Source organism: Harmonia axyridis, chromosome 5, assembly GCF_914767665.1.
Source record: "Harmonia axyridis chromosome 5, icHarAxyr1.1, whole genome shotgun sequence".
Taxonomy (NCBI): domain Eukaryota; kingdom Metazoa; phylum Arthropoda; class Insecta; order Coleoptera; family Coccinellidae; genus Harmonia; species Harmonia axyridis.
In genome coordinates this window covers 24,808,357-24,833,260 of record NC_059505.1, presented here as the reverse complement: position 1 = coordinate 24,833,260, position 24,904 = coordinate 24,808,357, and the positions used below count along the sequence as shown (strand labels likewise).

Sequence of the window (24,904 nt, the reverse complement as noted above, 5' to 3'; positions counted from 1 at the left end):
TGTCCTCCGGAAATTTTTCTTGCGGGGCTTCGAATTGTTCTCTCAGGTTGTTATGACTGAGTGCATATAGCTCGAATAAATCAAGATCAAGACCCCTATGCAAAACTCTTTACGTGAAAATTAGATCACTCTGGGGTCGCAATAGCGAAATGATCTCGAGATGAGATATTTTGTCATTCGAGCCTTAGCACAAATGTTCTGAAAGTGTTCAGACCAACTCAAATCGCTGGAAACAATGATGCCAAGATCATTCTGCGAGGGAGTATGTCTCAGCGGCCAGTCAACACATAGCGAGTACGGGGATTCTCCTTAGCAATGTGGAGAACGACACATTTATCGAGGTTCAAAGGAAGCAGCCAATCAATACACCATCTGAGTAGAGTATTTGAATCTTTCTGTAATATTTTATGGTCAAAGGCACGAGAAAAAAGCTTTGAGCATCGAGCATCAAACTCTCAAAAAAGTAGGCATATCAGACGTGTGACGAAGAAACAACAGTGGTGCCAGAACGAATCCATGAGGACCCCACTAGCTACACGTCTTGTAATAGAATCAGATTCAGAAACTCTGACAAAGGACTCTTCTCCACTAAGGAATGCTCGAATCCATTCCAGAAGTACACCTCTCATCCCGGACCTTCTCAACTTCTCAACCATCTAGTCTCCTCAACGGCACACTGTCAAACTTCCTCGAGAAGTCCAGGTAAATAATATCAACAGGGATTATTGATAGATTGAAAGATACTGATACCCAACAAACGCTCCGGTTGGTTCGACCAAGGACCCTGGACGATGCACTGTCATATGCATTGGAGTTGAAAGTAGCGAAACAGGCGCCGCGAAAAAATTACCATACCTAAGATTCGATGATCAGAAACGACAAATAATATCGAGAAAGTGATTCGCCGAATATTTCTGGAACTTTGGTTCAAAAATCGACGTCCCAACGGACATAGGTTTTTGAATTGCGGTGAGTTGGGACATATGCGCGGACAGTGAAAAAATACACCCAAAGGACACAAACTGGAATGGATTGATAAAACAACAATGCCCCAGAAGTAACAATCCAAGCTGTATAGGGGTTATGTAGACGGTAAAATCAGCAGACTTCCAGTGAAATGGCTAATAGATGCAGGTGCAACTCGGATAATTGTGAGACCTTGACCCGTGACAGTCAGGTTACGAACACCAACAGGCAATGAAATTCCAGCACAAGGAGGAAGAAAATGATTATGGAGATTTGGGAAATGTCATTTAGATATCAAGCGGTAGAAAAATTCTAAGAGGAATGAGCTACCTGCTAGAATACTGAATTCAAATAGTTATCCAGTGACGATGAAGAAAAATACAGTTCTGGGTAATGTAGTGAGGTATCGTATGTGATAAGATCTATTTGTGAAACGAACGAGGAGGAACCTGAGAAAGCCAAATGTTCCTGCACCCCATCAATACATGAAACTCGTGCCCTACACCACAACATCCAAGAAGACTCTCGCTTGCTAAGCGGGAAGAAGCAAAGGAAATCATTTGCAACGGATAATAGAATAAGGTTTCATATGTGGTCTTATTTAATAAAGTCACTTAGAAGGACTGCTACCATAAACCGAGAATCAATGACAAATTGAACACAATCTCTGACTTGAAATGATTTTCTACTTCAGCCTTGAGAAGTGGATACTGGCAGGTGGAATTGGATCCCAAAGATGAAGAGAAGACGGTCTTCATTATCGGCACAAGGTTATGACAGTTCACTGTAATGCTATTCGGACTGTGTAATACACCTGCGACTTTCGAGTGACTAGTAAAAACCATTTTGAGAGGATTATCATGGAAAACGTGTGTCATTTATTTGGAAGATATAATCATTAGCGAGAAGTAATTTGATGAGCAACTCAGGTAGAAGAGGATTATCATGAGGTACATATTCGGAAAATTACGAATAACAAATTGATTTTTGCAAAGTGTCACATCAAGAAGTAGGTGATGTAGTTAGAAGATGATGTATACAGAATAGGTTTCAGTGTTGATCCAAATTGAACAAGAGTAGTACAGGAGTGGCCAATAACTCAAGACAAGAATCAGGTGCAAAGCTTTTTGTTTTGGATTGTGCACTTTTTATCAAGTTCGTCCTGGGGTTTGCAAATATTGTTAAGCCATTAACCAGGTTGACGAAAGACAGAAAAGATTTGCTCTGGAATATACATATGCTTTCAATGGTTTGAAATGAGCATTAACATCAACTCCTATTTAGAGTTATCCTCAGGCAGACGGAAGGCTTATTCTGCATGCAGACGTAAGTAATACGACCAGAGGTGGTGTGCTGTCGCAAATTCAGGAGAGTGAGGAGAAGGTCATATAATACTTCAGCAAAATTATATACAAGCCTGAACGCATGAGACCATGCTACTTTGAAATAACTCTTGCAATTTAAGAATACGAAAGTACAGGATGCAAAATGAACACAGGGACTACAAGAATACAACTTAAATACGCCATATCTAGCAGGCCATGCCCTTGGCCTGCGAACATTTCATTAGGATGTAAGAAAATGTGTAGTGCTGAAGTTCTACGGACGAGGATATCTACTGGCAACCAAAAAGGCTGAAGGAAGACCAAAAAACTGATCTAGAATTGAAACTTCTGATAAGATGGAAAAAAGAAGGAAAAACACCAAATTAAGAAAGAGTGGGCCATCTTAACCCTAAAATCAAGTCCTACTGCGTAGAGTAGGATGAGCAATGAGTGAGGAATGCGAAGAGATGAGTTTCGATACCTTCATGGCTAAATACGGTGGTACTGGCAAAGCAAAATTTGAGGTTACTATCGAGGTGCAGTGAGACCTTTACTTAGTGTCAAGGGACTATTCACTAGCCCACTATGTGACATAAGATCTGCGTTTGTCCAGAGCCGTCACCTTCAGGAAGAATTTTGAACTAGTGAACGAATTAGTAAGACAGCAACCTATACTCGGGAAGACATTTGAGCTAGCCCAGCGTCAACGGTACTTGTTCTATTCAATAACAAAGAATATATTCCATGGAAAACCGAGCTATCAAGACTTATGCACAGCTTTGTTAGAGTCAAGGGAAGGAGATAACGAAACACCATGACAAGAGATTGGCCACCAAAATTGGTTTGTGATTTGGATCAACTCCAACTGGGCTGTAGATATTGGTATGCACTCTGAAAAGAACCACTAATCTTTTGGTTGGATGCTATATCTATCATCAAAAGAAAAATCATGCAAGAAAAATAAGAATCGTGTAGATTGAGCCAAATAAAATTAATTCGAAAATAGTTGCAGGAAAAGGATAAAAAAAGTGACGCAGAGTGATCAGTTCGAGGAACTACTGCTTACAAAACTGCTCAAGATACCTTTTCATGGGTGGTGAGAGAAAACTATTATCCTCTTATCTAGTCTATATCATTCAATTTAAATACACTAAAGTTGATGAAAGCAGCACAACTAGTAGACTTGTGATAGTACAGTAAAGGTTTAAATAAGAAACGCTATGTTATAAATAGTGAAGTGAAGAGTTGAGGAGTGCCCTATTAATAAAAAGATAGCAAACCGAGTTCAGGATAACGGATAGAGAATAGTTCAATTATTATAATAACGCGTCACTCAATGAGTTCCAGTTCTGACATAGCACACACCTTATAGTACCGCCAGTACCATACAACCCTTTTTTCTCGTTAGTACCAATCACCAACGGTTGAAAGGTAATGCAGGGAAGGGACTGCCTAGGTTGAAGTCTATTTTGAAAGCAAAGATGATACACACAAAAGATATTGAAGATTAGATATTAGAGGAGCATTGAAGTACATGTATCACTCTTGAAGGCTACTATATTGGCTATTGAAATCGAATTTAAAAAGATTGTGTTTTGAATGGTAGGGTGGGAATTATTCAGTGAAGTATTTAGTCGCTAAAAATAGCTAGTTGATAGTTCATAACATTTGAAAACCTTGAAATTTTCGACTTCATCCGGATTTTCATTAGATATGCAACAGTTTTCTTTCAAAACCAGATCTGGATGTTGTTACCAAGATACAGCCCTTCCAAAATTGTTATTTTTTGGAATTTTTCTATTCCACAATGGTACCTAGAAATCGATCTTCAACCACTGGATTGCACCAACTGCTAGCATCATTTTCAGTCATCTGCAGGTTCCTATACAAACTAATCGACCTCATTCTACTCACTCTAGGAAAACTACAATTGTAATTGGTTTAACTTGTATTTCAGGAACTATAAAGGTACTGATAAACATTCAAATATAATTCTATCATATAAAATAGACGCAATTATTCCTACCTGCGAAAAATTCGTTTTGACAAATCAGAATTAGATTACTTTATCTCTGTTTGCTTTCCTGAAGATGAATGACAACGAAATATATCAGTGGAAACATTTCCATAATGTCCTGTTCTATAATTAATTGTGTTAGCATCTTAACTATGTCTCCTTATGCGGGTAACAGCATAATACTATACACAACAACTGTAAATGAATTTGTGTTGTTGGATACTAGAATAATAATGACAATTAAGCCCCAAGGATATGGATAGAACCCAAACTCCAAACTTTCAATGTAAGAAGGGATTTAACAGAATATTCCTATTAGATAACCGGAATTAGTTTTCTCGAAATTCACCCCCGTTGTCGTTCGTGTTATGACGTCCACTTAGATGCGACAAACTTTGTTAAGGGAACTTATTTCAACATTCATGAAGATTTGAATACAAAAATGGACAATCTATGACTTGGTGTGATTGAAGAATCTTGTCACGTTGTCATGTTCTTTCAATCCGGAACTACTATACAGGGTGGCCAAGAGATTGACGTCAAAAAGAAAAAAACAGGTCCCCCGTGTCATAAGCTATTCGAATCACCTCCACGTATGTTATGCGATATTTTACGGTTTTCGATTTATGAATTTTTTTATGAACTTTGAGAATTATCTACTTGACCATCTTAAAAAAGATTGAAAAAAAGTACAAGACTTTTTTGTGAAATTTTTTTTGTAACTTAATCTCCATGAACTCTTCTCTTCTTCATAACTTTGATAAACATTATGGAAATGTTGGTCTCAAGTGAAATAGTTACGTGAATTGGATTATGATCTAAATTTTCGAATCAGAATTAAAAATGTGAAAAGGCTAGCTAATTCACGATTTCTTAGTATGGTTAAAAACTGCGCTCAACAGTCAGCTTTTTGAATCATTATCATAATAAAAAAGGATCTACTTCTGCTAGAATAAGCATTCAAAGTCAGCGAGGTGGAAAAAATCAAAGAACTAGAGATTTACTCAAAAATTATTTTTTGCCATTTTAAGATTTTTCTGATCGAGTTATGATTATTCAGATTTTGATCAAGAAAAATTTTAGAAAAAAAAAAGGTATGGCAATAAATCACATATCATAATGTAAAAAGAAATTTATGTATTTATAAAATTTACAGTAGGTTTTCAATGTGGCCACCTCCAGCCTTTTCTTTCTTAGGACACGTTCGGCTACTCTTGAATTAACCAAACGAAAAAATCGATGATATTAAGGTCAGGTGAGCGTGGGGGCCACTTGATTGGTCGACTGCGTCCGATCCATCTGTTCGGGTATCGTTCATTCAAGTGGTTAATCAAAAATTGTTCTCGATGATTTAAATAATCCCGATCGGTTTTTCATTGCTGTTTTTATGTGTGATAACGATGAAATGTCTCATAAAAAAAAATTTCTAAGAAAATGTAGAATATGTATTGAGGCTGGAGGTGGCCACTGTTAATTTTATAAATAAATCTCTTTTTATTCACATTATGATCTATGATTTATTGCCATATCTTTTTCCTTTTTTTTCTGAAACTTTTCTTGGCCAAGATCTGAAGCTTATTTTTATTTGTCATAACTCGACCAGAAAAATATTAAAATGGCAAAAAATAATTTTTGAGTAAATCTCTAGTTCTTTGATTTTTTCCTCCTCGCTGAGTTTGGAGGCTAATTCTAGTAAAAATAGACTGTTAAGTGCCTTTTTTCATTATGGATTCTGAAAGCTGACTGTTGAGTGCAGTTTTTAACCATACATTTGGGTTCTTACATTATTAATTTCAATTCGAAAATTTAGATCATAATCCAATTCACGTAACTTTTTCACTTGAGACCAATTTTCCATAATTTTTATCAAAGATACGAAGCTGGTTATTTTATGTATAAAATTAAAGTTCATGGAGATTTTGTTACAAAAAAAATTTCACAGAAAAGTCTTGTACTTTTTTATATCTTTTTTAAGATAGTCAAGTAGAAAATCCTCAAAGTTCATAAAAAAACTCATAATTCGAAAACCGTGGAAAATCGCATAACATACATGGGGGTGATTCGAATAGCCCATGACACGAGGGACCTTTTTTCTTCTTTTCGACGTCAATCTCTTGGCCACTCTTTATATGTGTGAAGAAACTTTATTATTTCTTTAATTCGAATTTTTTCGCGCTCTACCCGCAAATGCAGTGACCGGCTGATCTAGTAGAAACATGCGTTTGATGATTTTATTCACATTTCATTCGATGTAATTTAAATCGGTCATGGTCCTTGCAATGGTATGCGCTTCATAGAATTCTATTGAAAGCCCACTAGTGAGTGTGGTTAGAAAAAACCAATGACCACTTGTCCAATTTATAAATTTCATGGTAAAATTTCTTTCATCATTTCGAAAAATTCTTGATGTTTGTCTGTCCAGTCAAAATATTCATTTGCTTTAGTCAAATCTGAAATTGGTCTAGAAATTTAAGTATTATTTTTCACGAATCTCCTGAAAAAACCTGTCAACCATAAAAACCTTCTGACTTCATGGTTATTTCTTGGAATAGAAAATTTTTTTATTGTCTCCAATTTACCAGCTCCTGGTTGAAGTCCTTCTTCACTCAGTTGAAATCCCAAAAATTTCACGCACTTTTTACCGATCTCACATTCACCCAACCGAAAGGTTAGTTTAGCATCCCTGACTGCACTAAACACTGTTCAAGATATCTGTCCAATCTTGTGCACCGATTGAAATATCGCTAAGGTACGATACTGCTATTGTATTTCTCAATCGACTCATAACTAAAGTCATCAGTTTAAAAAAATTAAAAGGCGCATTAACAAGTCCATAACACAACCTTTGAAATTCCGCGGTACCATTCGGCGTGATGAAAGCAGTTTTGCCTTTGATTTCTCATCCAAAGGAATCTGTAAGTAAATATCTCGACATTAGGTCCATGTACGAAATATTTTAGACCTGGTTAATATTTGAAAACAACTACATGAAGAATCGAAAATCTTATAAAACGGTCTGACTGTTCAATTAGATTAGATTAGAAAATGGCGGAAGTGAATGTTGTATACCTCCAAACCGAACTGAATAAGTGGAAAAAAGACGAGTTAATAGAATTGATATTATTCCGAAAATTACCACCAAGTGTAAAAATTTGTGGAAAAATGTTTGTTGCTCTTTCTAAAAGATTTGAGGGGAAAACCTCAAAAATGAAAGGTGCACAGGATATGCGGAAGAAGTAAGAAGGGAGTCTAGATGATCAGCGAAAAAAATCGAATGAAAAACTAATGAATCAACTTGAAAAACGAGTGCAAGATTAAGAATTAATTGTAGAATTATTGAAGAGTGCAGATCCCAGGAAAATAAGAGGTTTTATCTGATCTTGAAAGAAAACATTAACAAATTCCAGCCAATATCGATAATAAGGATTCAAATGCAGAAATGCCAATAATTAAAACAGATGTACCAATAGTAGAAAAGAACATGCATAATTGTGGTAGTTTTAACAAATCACGTATGTCACGTCAAAGATCAATTTCATTTGATGGAACGAAAGAACTACTCAACACAGATATGACATAATTATAAAGGATTAAACAACTAAGAATAACCTGCAAATTGAGGGCACAAATATAAATAGAGAAAATATCATTCCATCAATTCAGCAGAAGGCTTGGCTCTATCTAGGATAAGTAATTTATAAGTGTTATGAAAAGAATGCAATTCAGTTTCTTTCACACAAAGTTGCTGGAACACAATCACAGGTGGAATTGATGTAAATGTAGGAAGTTCTAGCAGAACATTTAAGATAGGAATTGACTTCAAATTGTTGGAGGAAGCTAGTAAACCCGAATTCTAGCCACACGGTGTAATTGTCAGGCGCTATAAATAAAAAATAATTCATTCAATATATTGAACTTAAACATACGATCAATTTCTAATTAAATAGAACAGCTTGTGCATATCTTAGAAAAAAAAAATATAAATATTGTTATAACAGAACATTGGATAAAAGAAATACATGTTGAACAACTAATGGTACAAAATTTCGGTTTGGATGCCCATTATTCCAGACAAAATGGATATAGTGGAGTTTTTATACTTCACAGAGAGGATCGTAAGTATTTGGTACCTTTTAAATATTTCCCTGCAACTGACCCTGTTATTTATACCCGCTATCACTCTTAAGGCACTCTTCTGCTTCAGAAATACTTTGGAAGCATCAGTCGAAGATTCCCACAATATTTGCCCGTAAGTAGCCAAACTATGGAAGTGCGCATGGTACGTAAGTATTGCTGCACTTTCTTCCATTATTGATCTTATTCTTCTGATCATGAAGATGGACGTGGAGAGCTTTTTACAAAGGGAGTTTATATGATCAGCACATGTTAAGTTGGTATCGAACGTTAAGCCTAGAATTGTAGCATTATTTTTTTGGGTGGTCTATTTCGAAGTAATCAGTAACCTTTGTGTTTTCTCCGCATTTGCAGACAACTCATTTCTGATAAACTAGTCTATTGCTTGTTGTTCTGATTTTCTTGCCTTCTCTTCAAGAGTTGCCAAATGTTTTGACTTGTTTATGAACGTTGAGTCATCCACAAAAAACTCAGCCAAGTCAGCATCAACACCACTCACCAGTTCATCCAAGTAAATTATGAACAGTATGGGGCCCAGGATAAAACCTTGCGGCACGCCATGCTTGACCCGAGCTCTAGGTGGAATATTTACCTTCCAGTCTACCACTTGGAATCTATTGCTCAAGTATGACTCAATAAGTTCAAGTACAGGATCCCTGACACCAACTGACTCCAGCTTACGCAAAAACCTGCGATAATGAACGCAGTCGAACGCCTTGCTTAGGTCTATGCTGGATATCGTGGCTTTCTCTATATTATCCAGAGCGTCAATAAGAAATTTCACTATTTCTACTAATACGGTCTATGTAGATTTTTCTTTTCTGAAGCCATGTTGTATATCACTCAGGAGGTTGTTTGCTTCTATATAATTCACTAGCCTGGATTTTATTGTTGCCTCGAAGATTTTGGACAATGCCGGAAGTAGTGAAATTGGTCGGAAGTTATTACATGTATTCACATTTCCCTTCTCATGAACAGGTATTGTTCTGGCAATCTTGAATTCATCGGGAAAATATCCTTGCTTAAAGCATTATGAAAGCAACTGGTTCTGCTAATATCTCAATTACTTTTTTAAAAATATTAGTTGTTAGGCCATATACTCGTATGTCTTCGGATGTTTTATTCTTCATGGCAGATACCAACTTAATAATCCCATCTGGTGTGATTGGAGCCAGGAAAGGAAGGTGAAGGAATTGAGGAACATGTTAGATGTACTGTTGCTTATATACATAAAAGGAAGGATGAAGAGAGCAGAAAGGCGTATAATTCTTGCAAAAACTTTACAGAGAAAATTTTGGAAATAAAAAGAAAAAAATTTCAAAGAGTGTCTATCTGTTTGATAGAAATCTTCAAATATTATGCTGTCATTTTCTGTATTTTCATATTATAACATTTTTTTGTAGTAGCAAGTATTGACCGGAACGGAAATTATTCTGAGTAAACCAATACTCTTTAGATTTCAATGAAAAATCTGGTCCATCCTACCTTAGGAAAAACTGTGAAAGTTGTGCCGGATGATAAATTACAACCTGCGAGTTTCTTATGATAAAGCCAAGATGAATTTGTATTATTTCTTGAATATTACTTACACGATTGACAATAATTGTCTTCCATATATGCGGAGAAAAAGTTACCTAAGCGAGAACAATCATAGAATCCGACCAAACATATATGTCATTTAAAGTAAATATATTCTGGAAGATTTATTTCACGAATTTTATGTCATTAGCAAGTGAAACAGCAGCTAGTGGTTATTATCATGCTATTCATTGAGTTTTTAAAGGAAATTCTCGACATTCGAAAACATGGGAATTCCAGAACCTGAAATAAATGACAGTAGCGCATCGCTGAATTTGCACTTTAGAAATTCATTCGAAACCAAAGTAACGAGGTATCTTTATATTAGCTAGGCTGGGTAATTCAATTTCGAATTGTTGCCATATTCACTGAACGTGCGTTAGAAGAAGTTACCTAAGCGAGAACAATAATGGAATCCGACCAAACATATATGCCATTTAAAGTAAATATATCCTGGAAGATTTATTTCACGAATTTTATGACATTAGCAAGTAAAACAGCAGCTAGTGGTTAGGTATAATTATGAGATTCATTGAGTTTTTGAGAGAGATTCTCGACATTCGAAAACATTGGAATTCCGGAACCTGAAATAAATCACACTAGCGCATCGCAAAGCTCACGAATTTGCACTTCAGAAATTCATTCGAAACCAAAGTAACAAGGTATCTTTATATTAGCTAGGTCGGGTAATTCGATTTCAAATTGTTGCCATACTCACTGTACGTGTGTTAGAAGAAGTTACCTAAGCGAGAACAATAATGGAATCCGATCAAACAATATGTCATTTAAAGTAAATATATTCTGGGAGATTTATTCCACGAATTTTATGACATTAGCAAGTAAAACAGCAGCTAGTAGTTATAATCATGCGATTCATTGAGTTTTTAAAGGAAATTCTCGACATTCGAAAACATTGGAATTTCAGAACATGAAATAAATGACAATAGCGCGTCGCAGAGCCCATGAATTTGCACTTCAGAAATTCATTCGAAACCAAAGTAACCAGGTATGTTTATATAAGTAAGGTTGGGTAATTCGATTTCGGATTGTTGCCATACTCGCCTTTCGTGTTCAGGAGGCTCTTTGTCCCAATGTATGTGGGATTGCAACAACTGTTTGGAGAAGGTACTTTGCAAGTAGTAGCATAGTATAAAGAAGGATAGTAATCCAACCATACGGGGTTAAAATTTGACGGCGTGGAGTGCACCAATAGATGTCGCTGGGGATTTGCCATCCAGTGCACGTCTTAGCTTATTTCAGGACGAAGCATGTCGTAGCTTGATTCTGGTACATACTTAGGTTTCGGACAAGACGTACCTCGATAACAGATGGTGCTGACCCAATAGATATAGATGTCGCTGTATTTTAAATCTACCCTGGAATCTAAACCAGTGGCGGATACTAAAGTTGGGCGGATTTGAATCGCCTCTTCAAGTTTTTTCGAACGTGATTATATCGAAAAATTAATGATTGATTGTTTTCTCAATTCTGGTATTATTCGCATGTATGTATATTGTATATACTTTGTTTCGGCGTTAGTCTGGAATTAAATTCATTTTCTTCAACCAATAACTTAGAATAAAAATGCGTAAACCCGTTAATCGATTATTAATTTTCTCCAGTTTTTGATAATAAAATGTTTTTTTCCTACAACCCTTTGGCTGCAAACTACCAAACTTTCAAATGTAAATATATGTCATGTGTGGGCTCTTTGGAAATTTTATGAAAAATGAAATATTTCCATACATTTGTAACTTACATGTACATTTGACTTTCATGTTGTTATAAGGAAAATAAATAAATAAAACCGATTGGTATGCTGAGTTTTCGTTATATTTACATAAACATAATACTTATATAATATGGCACAATTTCATACATTTTGCGTATATCCAAAACGCCCATAATGATTTGGATGAAATTTGGTATTAGGATGGTGTTTTGAAAAACATCATTAAAAAAAAAACTTATTTGATAACTATTTATGATAGCCTTTCCAAATGAGAACACCGGGCAAAGCTCGGTCGTCAGGGTACTAATTCCTAATACATGCACATGTATTTTACGTAAAAGAAGCAATTTGATTATGCAATTCCGGACATTTTCCCTTCGATAATAAAATGTGATTCGAACAGACAAATAATAAATCAAATCTTGATATATAATAAAATTGTAAGGGGTCCGACGTCTGTACATGAGAGATATTTGAAGAAAACCAATGCTGGGAGATCTTATATGAGTATTAGAAGGCAGAACAACCATTTTTAAATTTCTTGTCTGTCTGTCTGTCTGTCTTTTTGTCTGTATGTAAATTCGTTTGCGCATCACGCAGAAACTACAGCACAGAATTTTATGCGGTTTTCACAGTTGTGTTCCTGAAGATCTAACTTAAAATCTGGTATAGGTTTCCTTCTTTATACTATGGTAGTAGTCAAGGATATACTAAACCCAAGGGATCAAATATTCTATTGATCTCGGTAAGAATAAGGAAAACATACGTTTTGGGATTGCATTTTAGCGCTAAGACCTTGATGAAAAAAGGTTCATTATAACCAGTTCAGTTCAGATGTCCACTATGATGCAATTACTGAATTGAAGAACTTGATCTATTCGATGATTAATTAAACTGCAGATTAATGGGATGTGGTGATTTGCAAATTCTAAATTTATGAGTAGAACAACAACTTCTGACAGAATGATCAATTAACACATAGATTATATTGCTTGACCAGAGGAAAACATTCTTGGGGTATTCTGGATAGAAATGATTGACATTTGTATAAAGGATGAAAGGGAGACCACAAAACGCATTTAGCACATTGGCTGGATAGATCATGTTGGGAATTGGGATTAATGAAGCTAGAAGTTGAAGGTATTTAATTAGAGATTCGGGGAAATTGTAAAGGGATCCTATTTGCAAGGGTCAATAAATTAGTAGTGAATTGAACAGATTGGAAATCTGAACATTGTATTTCTATGAAGGCAACCAATTGCCTGTAAGTAGGAGTTTCATGATTTACACTATTCTTTAATTCGAAATCATTATGTGTCTTGACATCTAGTTTATTTAAAAGCATATTGAATAATAAGAAATCCTAATCATAGACAGGGAAATCAATTGAAGCTGTCACATTTTGGCTAAATGTATTTAACAGATATCGTAACGATTGAGCATTAAAAATTTCATTATAATACTGAATGACAAGTATTCTTTTATTTCAGTATCTTTTATTCAAGATTTTGTTCGGAATCTTATGAATATCATCAATGAGAGGAATACCTTCAAATACTGCTGAAATTTCTGGATTAACTGATGTTGAAAGATATCGAAACTATTCTACATCAGACATATCAGGATTTTCATGAATGATTTTATTGAATGGATCGAAAAAAATAGGCAATTGTCGAAAATGGCCCTGAAAAGTAGGAATAGAGAGCTGGAGAATTTTGACTTAAGTCTTGGAAGATTATAAACTATATTTCAATGAAACATTTGAAAAAGTTTCCGCAGAATATTTAAATTAAATATCATTTTTTATGGATTTCACGCTGTAGTATGCTTAATCAGCTGTCATTCTTAGTTCAACATAGTCTGAAAATTCTTCATTTGAAATAAAACCAATGATCGTAGTGTGTGATGTTCGAAAATCATCATAAATTCGCTCTATATCATCAGTTCTGGCTGTAAACTGAGATTTATAAGCTTCGTTTGTTGATGCCTGAATTCCTATTTCGTGAGCTCCCATTAAACGAGAATAGGAGATTTGACGCTCCAAATAAGCTCTAGATAATTTGCTGGACATAAACAATTAATCGATATATGATATTGATTTCAAGATTGATTCCCTTGTAAATAATATGTAAATTAGGCCTGATTGGCATAAATAATACATATTATATTTCTTTAAAATTTCATTGGATGACTAGAAAGAAATAGGAAATTTATTAGTATCATTATTATTTTATTCTTAAATTACATAGAGCAATGAAAAGATTTCGACGATTCCATATGTTATGCCAACTCATATTTTGATCTTTATCGTTGCATGAATTATACCTGATAAAAATATTCAATTCCTAAATAAGATTTAAAACCCTTTACCGACTAGTAAACCATATATGGATTGCCATCTTTGCAGTTCATTTATTCTGAAAGAATAATAAAATAATGTATAGTCCCTAACGAAGTTCATTTCTTTCTCCAATTCGCACTCGCATTTCGGTATTTCGCACGGTAATTCGTATACGCAATTTTTGGTTTTTTGATCTCCGTTGTCAGATTTCACCTCTGTTAGGTTAGTCCTGACATTTGGGATGCTGTTCTCGCACCGTATCTATTATCAATTCTTCTCAGTTTTTCTGATAACCCTTTCACATTAGCAATGATCGTGGTTATCGTTTCTATTGATTCGGTTTGTGTTTCTGGTTTGAACGGTTCTTCTCAGAATCAAACAATCGGTCCTTCTCAAGACCAACATCCTGACGATGTCGGGCGAATGCTTGCCAAAACGTCGTTAACAACCAACTGCTCAGATGATGGGAATAGCCCAATAAATATCCAACATAGTATAATCCATTCTCAATATCAAGACAACAATCAGAAATTCGGTATGTGCCCGAATTATACCAAGAGGTCCAAAAACATGTGAAAACCTCAATTGAATTTGCCAAAAAAACTAACCCCCTAACGTTTCTGCACCTTGCCAGCGACTCAACCTTGTTCCTAATGGTCTTAGAGTTAAGCTCCCAATAAGAGACAGAAGGACAGACAAAATCTCCCGTAGAGCAAGTCAAGGACTTATAAGAGAAAGGCTCAACTATCATCGGTTCAACAAGGCTAACCTTATTCAAACTTGTGAGAGCATCAGGACAAGCATACGAGACAGGGACCATATTCTCGACAAGTGATCTTTCAAAACGTAAACAGTCAGTGTTCAGAGCACTAAAAGTACGTTTACGTTTTAAAAGATCACTTGTGGAGAACAAGCGCAGATGACTATGAAGGGATCATGGTATCGTTCATGGGAAAAAAATTATCATCAATTCTGAAGCCTCAATGAAACCATTTAATCAGAAAAAAATTTTTTTTTCATAGTTAGTATAACATGCAGTAAAGAAATAAAGGCAATAAACACATCGGCTGACTCTGTGATATAAATAATATCAATATTAGAAATGCATGCTATTTGGAACCTGATTTTCATTCAAATTCGTCAGAGTATTCACATTTATTTGGGATCTGTGAGCACGGATTTTTCCCAGACAAGTATTATTCCTTGAGCAATGCAATGAATAAAACCCCTTTGTCTTCCGCTCACCCCGTTTCTATCGGTATTGAATAGTGTTTCCTGTAATGATTGCATGTTTTCACTTAGTTTATTTCCGAACGTCATCAGAATTTTTGAGTTCAATAATTCAGGAAAGTGTTGTGGACAAGAAATTAATCATTTCAAAAAGGATATAATTGTCCAACTAACCCCTCGCGTCTATGTTGTGAAATATATTACCATTTCTATAGTAAACAACATTTCAATTCCATGAACCGCCATCTGTATAATAACCTTATAGGTAATTCAAGAAATACAATTCCATTGAAGGTTCATAGATCATGTATATGTTTTGCTACGCTCTTGAAAAAAGTGTGCCATTCAAAGTAAAAATTGAATTCATTAGATTGAATTATGTATTTTTCATGCGAATAACGATATTTCTCTAGAACTTGTGAAAAATATAGATTTCGAAGTCTAAAGAAAAAAACTCAATAATCTGAGTACTGCATGAAAATATTGAAATAACATCAATCTTTTTGAGGGGCTGCATGAAGTTAATAAACCCACAAAATTTGAACAAAATCGGATTGTTGATTCAGAAGTTATGGAGATTAGAAACTTGCCAATTTGCATGAATCACCCTGTACCATTGCGAAACTAACAGTCTTAGGATACAAAACAAGTTACTTTTCTGAAAGGCCTGAATGACCTGCATTCACCACTAGGCTATGGCCAGTCACTCATGTTACACCCTGTATAACAAACAAAATAAGGTTCCGATGACGAGGGTTCAAAACGATTGCGCTAATTCAATTTGTTAGACAATATCTTCCCATATGCATGGTCTACGATGGGCTAATAAAGAACTTTATTCCGCAAAATGTTTTGACGAGATTATGCTTGGAATAAGGACAACAATGACCAAAATGAATACAAGAAATAAGGACCTTATCCTCGAAGTATATCACATCTGAAGTTTGAAATAACAGCGTTATTATGCTGTCGTAATTTCTGAGTTCATTTGTGATGATGTCATCGTACTCGAAACGTTCCTTGAACGCTTGTGACTGTTCTGTATATTATTTTATTATTAAAGTTTGGTTCATTGAACTTCAAGGAATAATTCATCCACTGTGAACTCAGAGACATTCATATTCATAGTATAGCCGAGAAAATTTGAAACGCTCCACGTTTTCGTTACTTTCTAAGAAATATTTTATATTAAAATATACAACCAATTTCAAAACCAAAATAGATCAGTCCTTGAACTTCCATCAAACAACGAAACAACGATTCGTTTAATAAACAATGCAAACATGTTATGAAACAAACTTACCTGTGGTATTCTAAACAGACGAAGAAGGTTCGCTACTTGAATAGAAGTAACACTGGAAGCAGCTCCGACAACACCAGAAATTACTTTTCTCACTTGTGTCTTATTGCAGTGATATTCGTTGTCGTCGATATTACTTATTGATCCTGTAAAAAAAGTAAGGTTTGAAGCATTCATCACCTATAAATTTGATTTTATGAAGAAGACATGCTGTTAGGGCTAATGTTTTCGCAATTAAGTATTTGATCTTTCAAATACCTGATCGAACTGAAAAAATCTCTAAACTTCGGAGAAGTTTTCGTGAGTAATACCATAAGGGCATCTTATTTTTCGATATTTAACAAAAATCATCAGTGCTGGTGGCAAAAAAATTTTTGCACCTGCTCGAATGCTTTTTGTTGAATTTTGTTAATTGGTTAAAATGATATTCTGCGATTTTTCTACTCTGTCCTGAACCTCAGAGATATCAACACCTTCATGTTCAGAAAGTTTGACACTCTGCAACTCGGTAACCCTTGTAGCTATAGAGTTATGCGGTACTATAGACTGTCGGTTTTGTTGCTTCCCACCTTTCGGTTTTAGCTCTTTTGTCTTTCGCTCTTAGCTACCTACTATCTAGTTCATCAACCCTTCGCGCCAATTTCCAGTTTCTAAATTTGCGAGTCCAGTATTACGTCATTTGCCCACTCATTAGCCTTCTGTATGTCTGTGTCATTTTTTTTTCTTCCATCCTTCCTCAATCGAACCATTAGGTCTCCATATTTTTTTTCTATATTTTCTCTTGCTCTTTGTCTGAAATCAAATGTACAATGTTATCTTATATGTGTAGCGTCCTCTTCCTCGTTTCTGTCACAACCACATTTTCCCGTTGTCTCCGTCAACTTGAACTTTTTCTTGTATGACTCCATGTTTCCATGACCCGTCATCAACAGCGATGCCTTGAAGTTGAGTTGTATTATCTCGTTGCCCACTTGTCTGCAGTGTTCGTACAGTTCTCTTCCTTTACTTCCATTATCCCTACTTTTGCCTATACGCGTAGGATTTCTCCTCGCCGTCGGCTTCTCACTCCTCGCTAAGAGGAACATTCACTCAGTCCCAGATATTTAAAATATCAGAAGGGTAGAGCTCGGTCGTGTCCGGTCCTTGTGGTCCCCCTGGTTCTCGTCGAACTTCTGGTCCTCTTACACGCGATCCTTGGACCTGTCCTTCGTTTCCTAGGAATTTTCTCACCGTCCTTGCAGTACCTAAAAGAACAGCTTTTTGCATTATATTACATATATACTCACTAAGTCCTAGTTGCTTGATATTTCTCTTGAGATTTTTGGGTACTATTCCTGTTGTTGAGATGATAATTGGAATAGTTCTCGTTGATATCATTCCCCACTGGCGCTTTATCTGAAATTCGAGGTCCCTATATTTTGAAATTTTTTCGACCTCTTTTTGACGCATGTTGTTGTTATTAGGTATTGCTACGTCGATGAGTATTGCTGCCTTTTGATGTTTATCCACTAGCAATATATCTGGCCTGTTGTGAGGGACTGTTTTATCAGTCAAAACTGTACGATCCCAGTACAGTTTATAGCGTTCGTTTTCCAGGATGGTTTCCGGTCGGTACTTGTAGTATGGCACTTTTTCAGAATGAATTAGTGTTAATTTAGTTGCCATTTCTTGGTGTAGTATCTTTCCTACTGCATCGTGTCTCTCTTTATATTCATTTCCTGCAAACATTTGACATCCTCCCGTGATATGTTGGATTGTCTCGTTCGTTGGACACCCATAACGGCATCGATCGTCGATAATAGTTCGATCCTTTATGATATGTTTGCAGTAATTTTTTGTTGAGATCACTTGATCTTGGATGGCTAAAAGAAATCCTTCCGTTTCTGGATACATCGCACCTGATGTGAGCCAATAGTTCGACGCTTCAATGTCGACATGATCCTGGTTCACCTCGTTGAAATGTCGTCCATGTAGGGGCTTTTCTCTCCATCTTTGCAGTTTTTCTTGGATTGTCTGGTGGTTGTATGACAATTGCTCCTTGTGCAGTTGTAAAGGTGTTGATTCGTCTGCCTCACACAGTACTTTGTAGATCTCTGACATACCCGATTTGTCTTTGAAGTATGTTCGTAGGCATTCAATTTGCCCATGGGCAAGTTCCATGATGTCTAGCAGACCTCTGCCTCCTTTATTCCTCGGCAGTGTCGTCCTCTCAATGCTACTTTTCGGATGGTGCTTGTGTGCTTTCGTCATCAAGGTTCTCATCTTGCGTTGCAGGTTTTCTATATCTGTTTTGGTCCATGGAATGATACCGAAAGAGTATGTAAGAACTGAACATGCATATGTATTGATAGCTCTCGTCATGTTCTTGCTGTTGAGGTTTGTTTTTAAAATTTTGTTGATTCTCCTAATGAACTCAGTTGTTAAGTCTTCCTTCATTTTTTCATGGTTTATTCGTCGGTTTTGTTTCATTCCTAGGTATTTATAAAGATCGTCCGATTTCATTGCTTCTATCTCCTGTCCATTGGAGAGAGCTATCGGTTCATCTTGGATTTTTCCACGCACTACGCTAATAGTACGACACTTGTCCAATCCGAATTTCATCCCCACGTCTTCCGAAAATTTTTCCACCAGTTTGACCATAATTTGCAAGTGATTTTTGTTGCCTGTTATAAGTTTTAGGTCATCCATGTATAGCAAATGATTGAGTGCAATAGTATTTCTGTTTCCTTTGACATTGAAACCTTTTTCAGTAGCATTAAATTGTTTAGAAAGGGGGTTCAGCGCCAAGCAGAACCATAAGGGACTCAACGAATCTCCTTGGAAAATTCCCCTTTTTATTGGAATATCTTTAGTAGTTATGTTCGCCGTAGAGAGTTCGATATTCGTTCTCCAGTTGCACATTGCATACTTCAGAAAGTTTATTGTAATTGGATCGATCTTGTATATTTCCAAAATTTTTGTCAGCCACCCATGTGGAATAGAGTCGAAGGCCTTCTTGTAGTCAAAATATGTCATAAAAAGATTTCTGTGTTTTTTGAAGGCTTGGTTGCATATGATGGAATCTATTATCAGCAGTTCCTTCGATCCTAGTGCATTCTTGGAACATCCTTTCTGCTGTGCTGTCATTATATTATTTGTCTCGCAATGTTTGTAGATACGAGATGCTATACATGATGTGATGATTTTATATATTGTTGGTAGACATGTAATTGGTCTGTATTTTGATGGATCCGTTGTGTGTTGCATATCCTTCGGTAAGAGGTAAGTGGTTCCTGTTGTTAAAAATTTGGGCATTTCCGTTGGATTACTTATAACACCATTTATGGTTGAGTTGTATTATCTCGTTGCCCACTTGTCTGCAGTGTTCGTACAGTTCTCTTCCTTTACTTCCATTATCCCTTATTATTATTATATTATTATCCATTACTATTACATTATTACTATTATACTACATCACTATTATACTATATTAATACTATTATTACATACTACATTATTATTATTATTTTATTATCCATTACTTCCATTATCCCTAACCCTTGTAGCTGTGGACGCTATTTCCACAGACATGGAAAAATGACCATATTCAAGAGTAGTGATGAGTGATATCGTGATTTGAAAATCACGTTGTGAATTGTGATTGTGATACTTCAATATCAGTAAATTGAACTGTGATGTGATCACAGTTTCAAAATACTTTCTGATACACCTACCTAAGGTTTTGGTTTCAGGAATTGATGAAAATCGAAGAAATTTTTGATTTGTTTATATTTGTATCCATGATGCACATATGAATATGAATGGGTTTGAAAGTTGTTGAACAAATACCCTAATGATTAATAGGAAGGATAAGTCAATTTTGCATACTTACAGGTCGCATAAATTCCAACGACCTGTGTGAAGAAAGTCCAGATATCATTAGTTTTGTGCCTATTCATTCTTCCAAAAACACAGAATCCTAATTAAGAACTGAGTATCTGACACAAAGTGTACAATTTAAGACTTCATTGCTTGATTTGGAGAACTCGATCTCTTTTCCAGTAGGATAAACATATGTATCATGATGGAATTTATTACATTTGGAGCAAGAAACCGACAAGTCATCAGCAACTATTTTTTTGAAACAAAAAGTGCAGAAGTACCAAAGGCATATTCAAAAAGAACAAATAAAAGGATTATGTTTAGGTGTAAACACCCTTCACTCAGACATAATAGACAGGCCACGAAAAAGAAAAACAAAAAAGGACGGGAATGATTCAGAAAAAATCTACTGTAATAAAAACAGAACTCGGTTTCATTAAAACGATCCACCACTGGTGTTAGCCAGAGATCATTTTGTTGAATATGTCCCGAATAATATACGTGATGAGCGAATCATGCTGGTAGCTCGGTTCGCACCAAGTATAGAAAATGAGACGACGGACTATGCATTGACTGCTTCCTACATTTCCATACACGATAAAATGTAAAATTTCATTGAAATATTATATTCTAAATGAAAGTTATGTCTCCTACCGAAATAAAACCGAAATGAAAACTGCATTTCATTTTAGCGTTCCATATATGGAACGGCCGCAATTTTCAAAACTGCGAAACACTGTACTACAAAATTGATCTAGTGTTGCTCATGGTATTATTCCAAATAGAAATGAAAAGATTTCATGTCATTTTTTGCATATTGATAAATTCAGTCCCTAATGGCTTAAAGCCTTCGAAGAATACAAAAAATCCCTAACAATGCGGAAATTGAAAAACTCCTGGCCTCATTGCCGAACAATTTCATCCAGGTGATTAAAGCTCTGGAGTAATGGAGAGTGAATTAAAAAAAACCGAAATCCCCAGGGTCGCCAACTCCGGTGATATCGGACTAATTGCCACGTACAACAGGCCTGGGCGAAACTAATCAAAGTGGGCTTGAGGCATGTATTCCAACTCAGAACACCGTCCATGATGGCCGTTGATGTGAACGTCAAGCATTCAACATGGAATAGGAGAATCACAAACCCAAATGAAAGAATTCTGAATTTCTGATTTTTAGGGAAACATCCAAGAAATTGTAATAGATTCACCCAATGAGCCTACAACTTTCTCTCCTTATACGCAATTCCTCACTGTGTGGTGTAGTCTGTGACTTCCGGAAAACACAGAAAGAAACTTAAATTCGATGTTTGAATAACTAAATTTTACATTTCATGAATTATAATTAATTTTTCGATAGGATTGTAGAGAAGTCCATTAAACCATACAATTTTCAATTACGAATAATTGATTACAATTTTTGAAATTCAAATTTAGTTATGGAAATATCGAATTTTAATTTCTTTCTGTGTTTTCCGGAAGTCACAGACTACTCCACACAGTTATAAATTGTGGTTTTTCCTCATTTAAAGTTTTTCCTCGATAACTCTTAAAGTATTCATTCGAGGTAAAGGGGTTTGCTCAAGTAACCCTCACTATTTTTGTACGTAGAAACGACTGAAATGATAAAAAAATGGGTTTCAATTTGGAAAACTTTAGTTTTGATGAATTTGAGTTATGCAATTTCATGGTTTTCTCATGGAAATTTTGGATCCAAATCGCAAACAGTCTCATCTTATAATACTACATATTTGCACAATCGAAAAAAAAAATTCGAAAAAAGCTATTCCTGCCGATAAATTAAAAAAAAATTAAGTCTTATCGCCACCGTTTTGGTCATGAGAATCCCATTAACTCATGAACCCAAGGAACGGCATATTGTCGAAATCATCATAAAAAATCTATCTAATGATGCAATAATACATTGGAAGTTGTAAAGATCTGAAAATATTTTAGGAAAAAAGATCGTTGTCCCGTATCCCAAAATAAAAATTTTCAGCTCAAAATTATGATTAGTTTTTCATTAACGTCAATAAGTCATCCCAGAGAATCACCCTGTATCGAAAAGAAAATATTACTATGCGGCAGCTTTACCATTGAATTTCTTTTATTCCAAGTTGATCTGCTGTCTGACTCTACTTTAAATCCCTAAATTTCTACGAAACACCAAGAAACTGAACTCCTAATTTTAAAGAAAAAACAACTTCAAATTCTATCTCTATCTTTCAATTCCAAAAATTGTAAAATGGAATATAACTATAAATAAAAAAAATCTCAAAAACATTTTACCACTGAAAATTGTTTATTCGCCTTTACTTTACAAGACATAATTGATTCTTTCTTTTTTGCTCCAAATAGTTCGTTGATTTCTCTCATCCAATAAGTTACAGACAGCGATCGAAAATAATCTCAAGATATTAACCGGAAATATTTCAAAATATACAGGGTGTATCTCAATAGCACGGAAAAAATGAAAGGGGTTATTTTGTGATGAGAATTAAGGTGAGTATTTTTACGAAAATTTTTCGAAAAACCTCCCTCCGAAAAAATTAAATCCCTCCGAAAATAAACAAAAAAACTTTTCATCAAATATAAAATTGTATTGTAGATATTCAACAGGTTTTTGTTCATTGTTTGTTCAATATTGTTTTAATTGTAAAAGTCTTAGCCTAGTAGAATCATACAATACATTTATATTTATCTCATGTTTTCGAAGAAATATGTGAAGATAAAAATTTCAGTGAATAAATTGGGCTTAGCAGCCACGTTTTTTTTTGGAAGGAAACTTTCTAGCCAAAAAAAAGTTATAACAAGAAATATTTAGGGTTTGACTATTTCAACCCTTTCTAAGCATACTGCAGAATTGAAAAAATTCCAAAGAGTGAAGTTTTATTCACAAATAATATTCACCAAGTTTCGTGTTTTCAGCTCAAAACACATGGAAAATAAAAAAGAAAAACAATTTTCTTTGTTAATCTTCGGAGGGGTGTAACTTTTCCGAAGCCAGATCTCTCAAAAAATGTTATACCAAATTCTCTCATTGATTTTCATCACAAAATCACCACTTTCATTTTTTCGATATTATTCAGATATTTGCAACAATGAATCATTTAAATGAGAATAAGATATACCTCAAAATGTCAATCATTGGGCACTAGTTCCGTTAAAAAACTTACATCTTTATCTGATATTTGCGATTTAGGCCAACTCACATTTCATATTGTGTTGATATAATTTTTTCATCTCCTGCACGCTCCTTGCCGAGTACAAAAAGAAGCGAAAATGACGCTGCACGCAACACTTAATACCAAACATCTTTCTGTCTGCTACTATTTGCCCTTTTTTCAGCCAGGCCAGCTTTATTCGTTACAATGTCATGGAGAGACGTTGCATGCTAGGCTATACTGAAATCTCTATTGAAAAGGTTTGTTCCGATGAGTCGAAATACACAAACACACTTATTTGAAATAATAATTTTCGGACATCTTATTTGAGTATTCAAACTTCTATTAAACTTATTTATCAATGAAAGCCTTGTTACTTGAAAAATTATCTGATTTGTAGATGTGATGAAATATGTGAAGAGATAAGTCATCTCTGGGAATTACATTATACTGAGTTCATTCGAATTTTATTTCAAGGAATTACGAAAATATCACATAAAAAACACAAAATTTATCACTTGAAGATAATGGGATGGATGGAAATATACGACCACAATAAAAAATATATAAACAAACCGATTGCATCGTCACCGCAATTCGCTTGAAAACGGGCGCACATTCGAAATTGGGTCGAGAAGATCTCGTCAAAAATTGTATTTGGAATATTCAGATGCCATCAGAAATATTTCAAAAATATTTTTTTCATATTTATGAAATTTATGTCAGATTGTTATATGAGGTGGGGTGAAATTAAATCCATTATTTTTGCATGAAAAACAAGGCTACTGCAACTATACTATACTACTACATACTATCATTTGAATTATCCGATTCGTTGCCATATCAAAAATGCCCCTCTCATAGAAGCCCTCGTCCCTAAAGGCAAAAAATTGAGACAGTCGATTGTTCACAAAATTGTTCACCACGTAATCACTTGATGCTAGGTCCGGACTATAGGGTGGATACATAAAAACTTCGCAACCAAGCTCCCGGATCTTCTGGCTATCGATGTGTGTGGCCAGGCGTTGTCCTGATAAAACATAATTCTTTTCCTAATGGCCAAAGCTGGCCGATTCTGGGCTATTGCTTCCTTCAGACGGTTCAATGGACTAGTTGAGTGATATTGATAATACTATATTTGACACGATAGAATTAAAATATAGAGCAAAACTGATAAATCAGTGGAAAAATTTTGAAAATTCATCAATAAATGACTGAGAAATAGATTATTTAAATTTACGTATTTTAGCGCGGAACGT

General features: G+C 35.2%; 1 protein-coding gene across 2 annotated transcripts in view; it reads right to left on the bottom strand.

Moving 5' to 3' along the window:
* Positions 1-24,904, bottom strand: part of LOC123681202 (metabotropic glutamate receptor 2-like) — a 393,937-nt gene that overhangs the window by 107,293 nt on the left and 261,740 nt on the right. For both annotated transcript variants that reach the window (XM_045619452.1, XM_045619454.1), the window contains one exon: positions 16,627-16,769. In XM_045619452.1, coding sequence (XP_045475408.1) covers positions 16,627-16,769 — 143 coding nt within the window. The remainder of the gene's footprint in view (positions 1-16,626; positions 16,770-24,904) is intronic.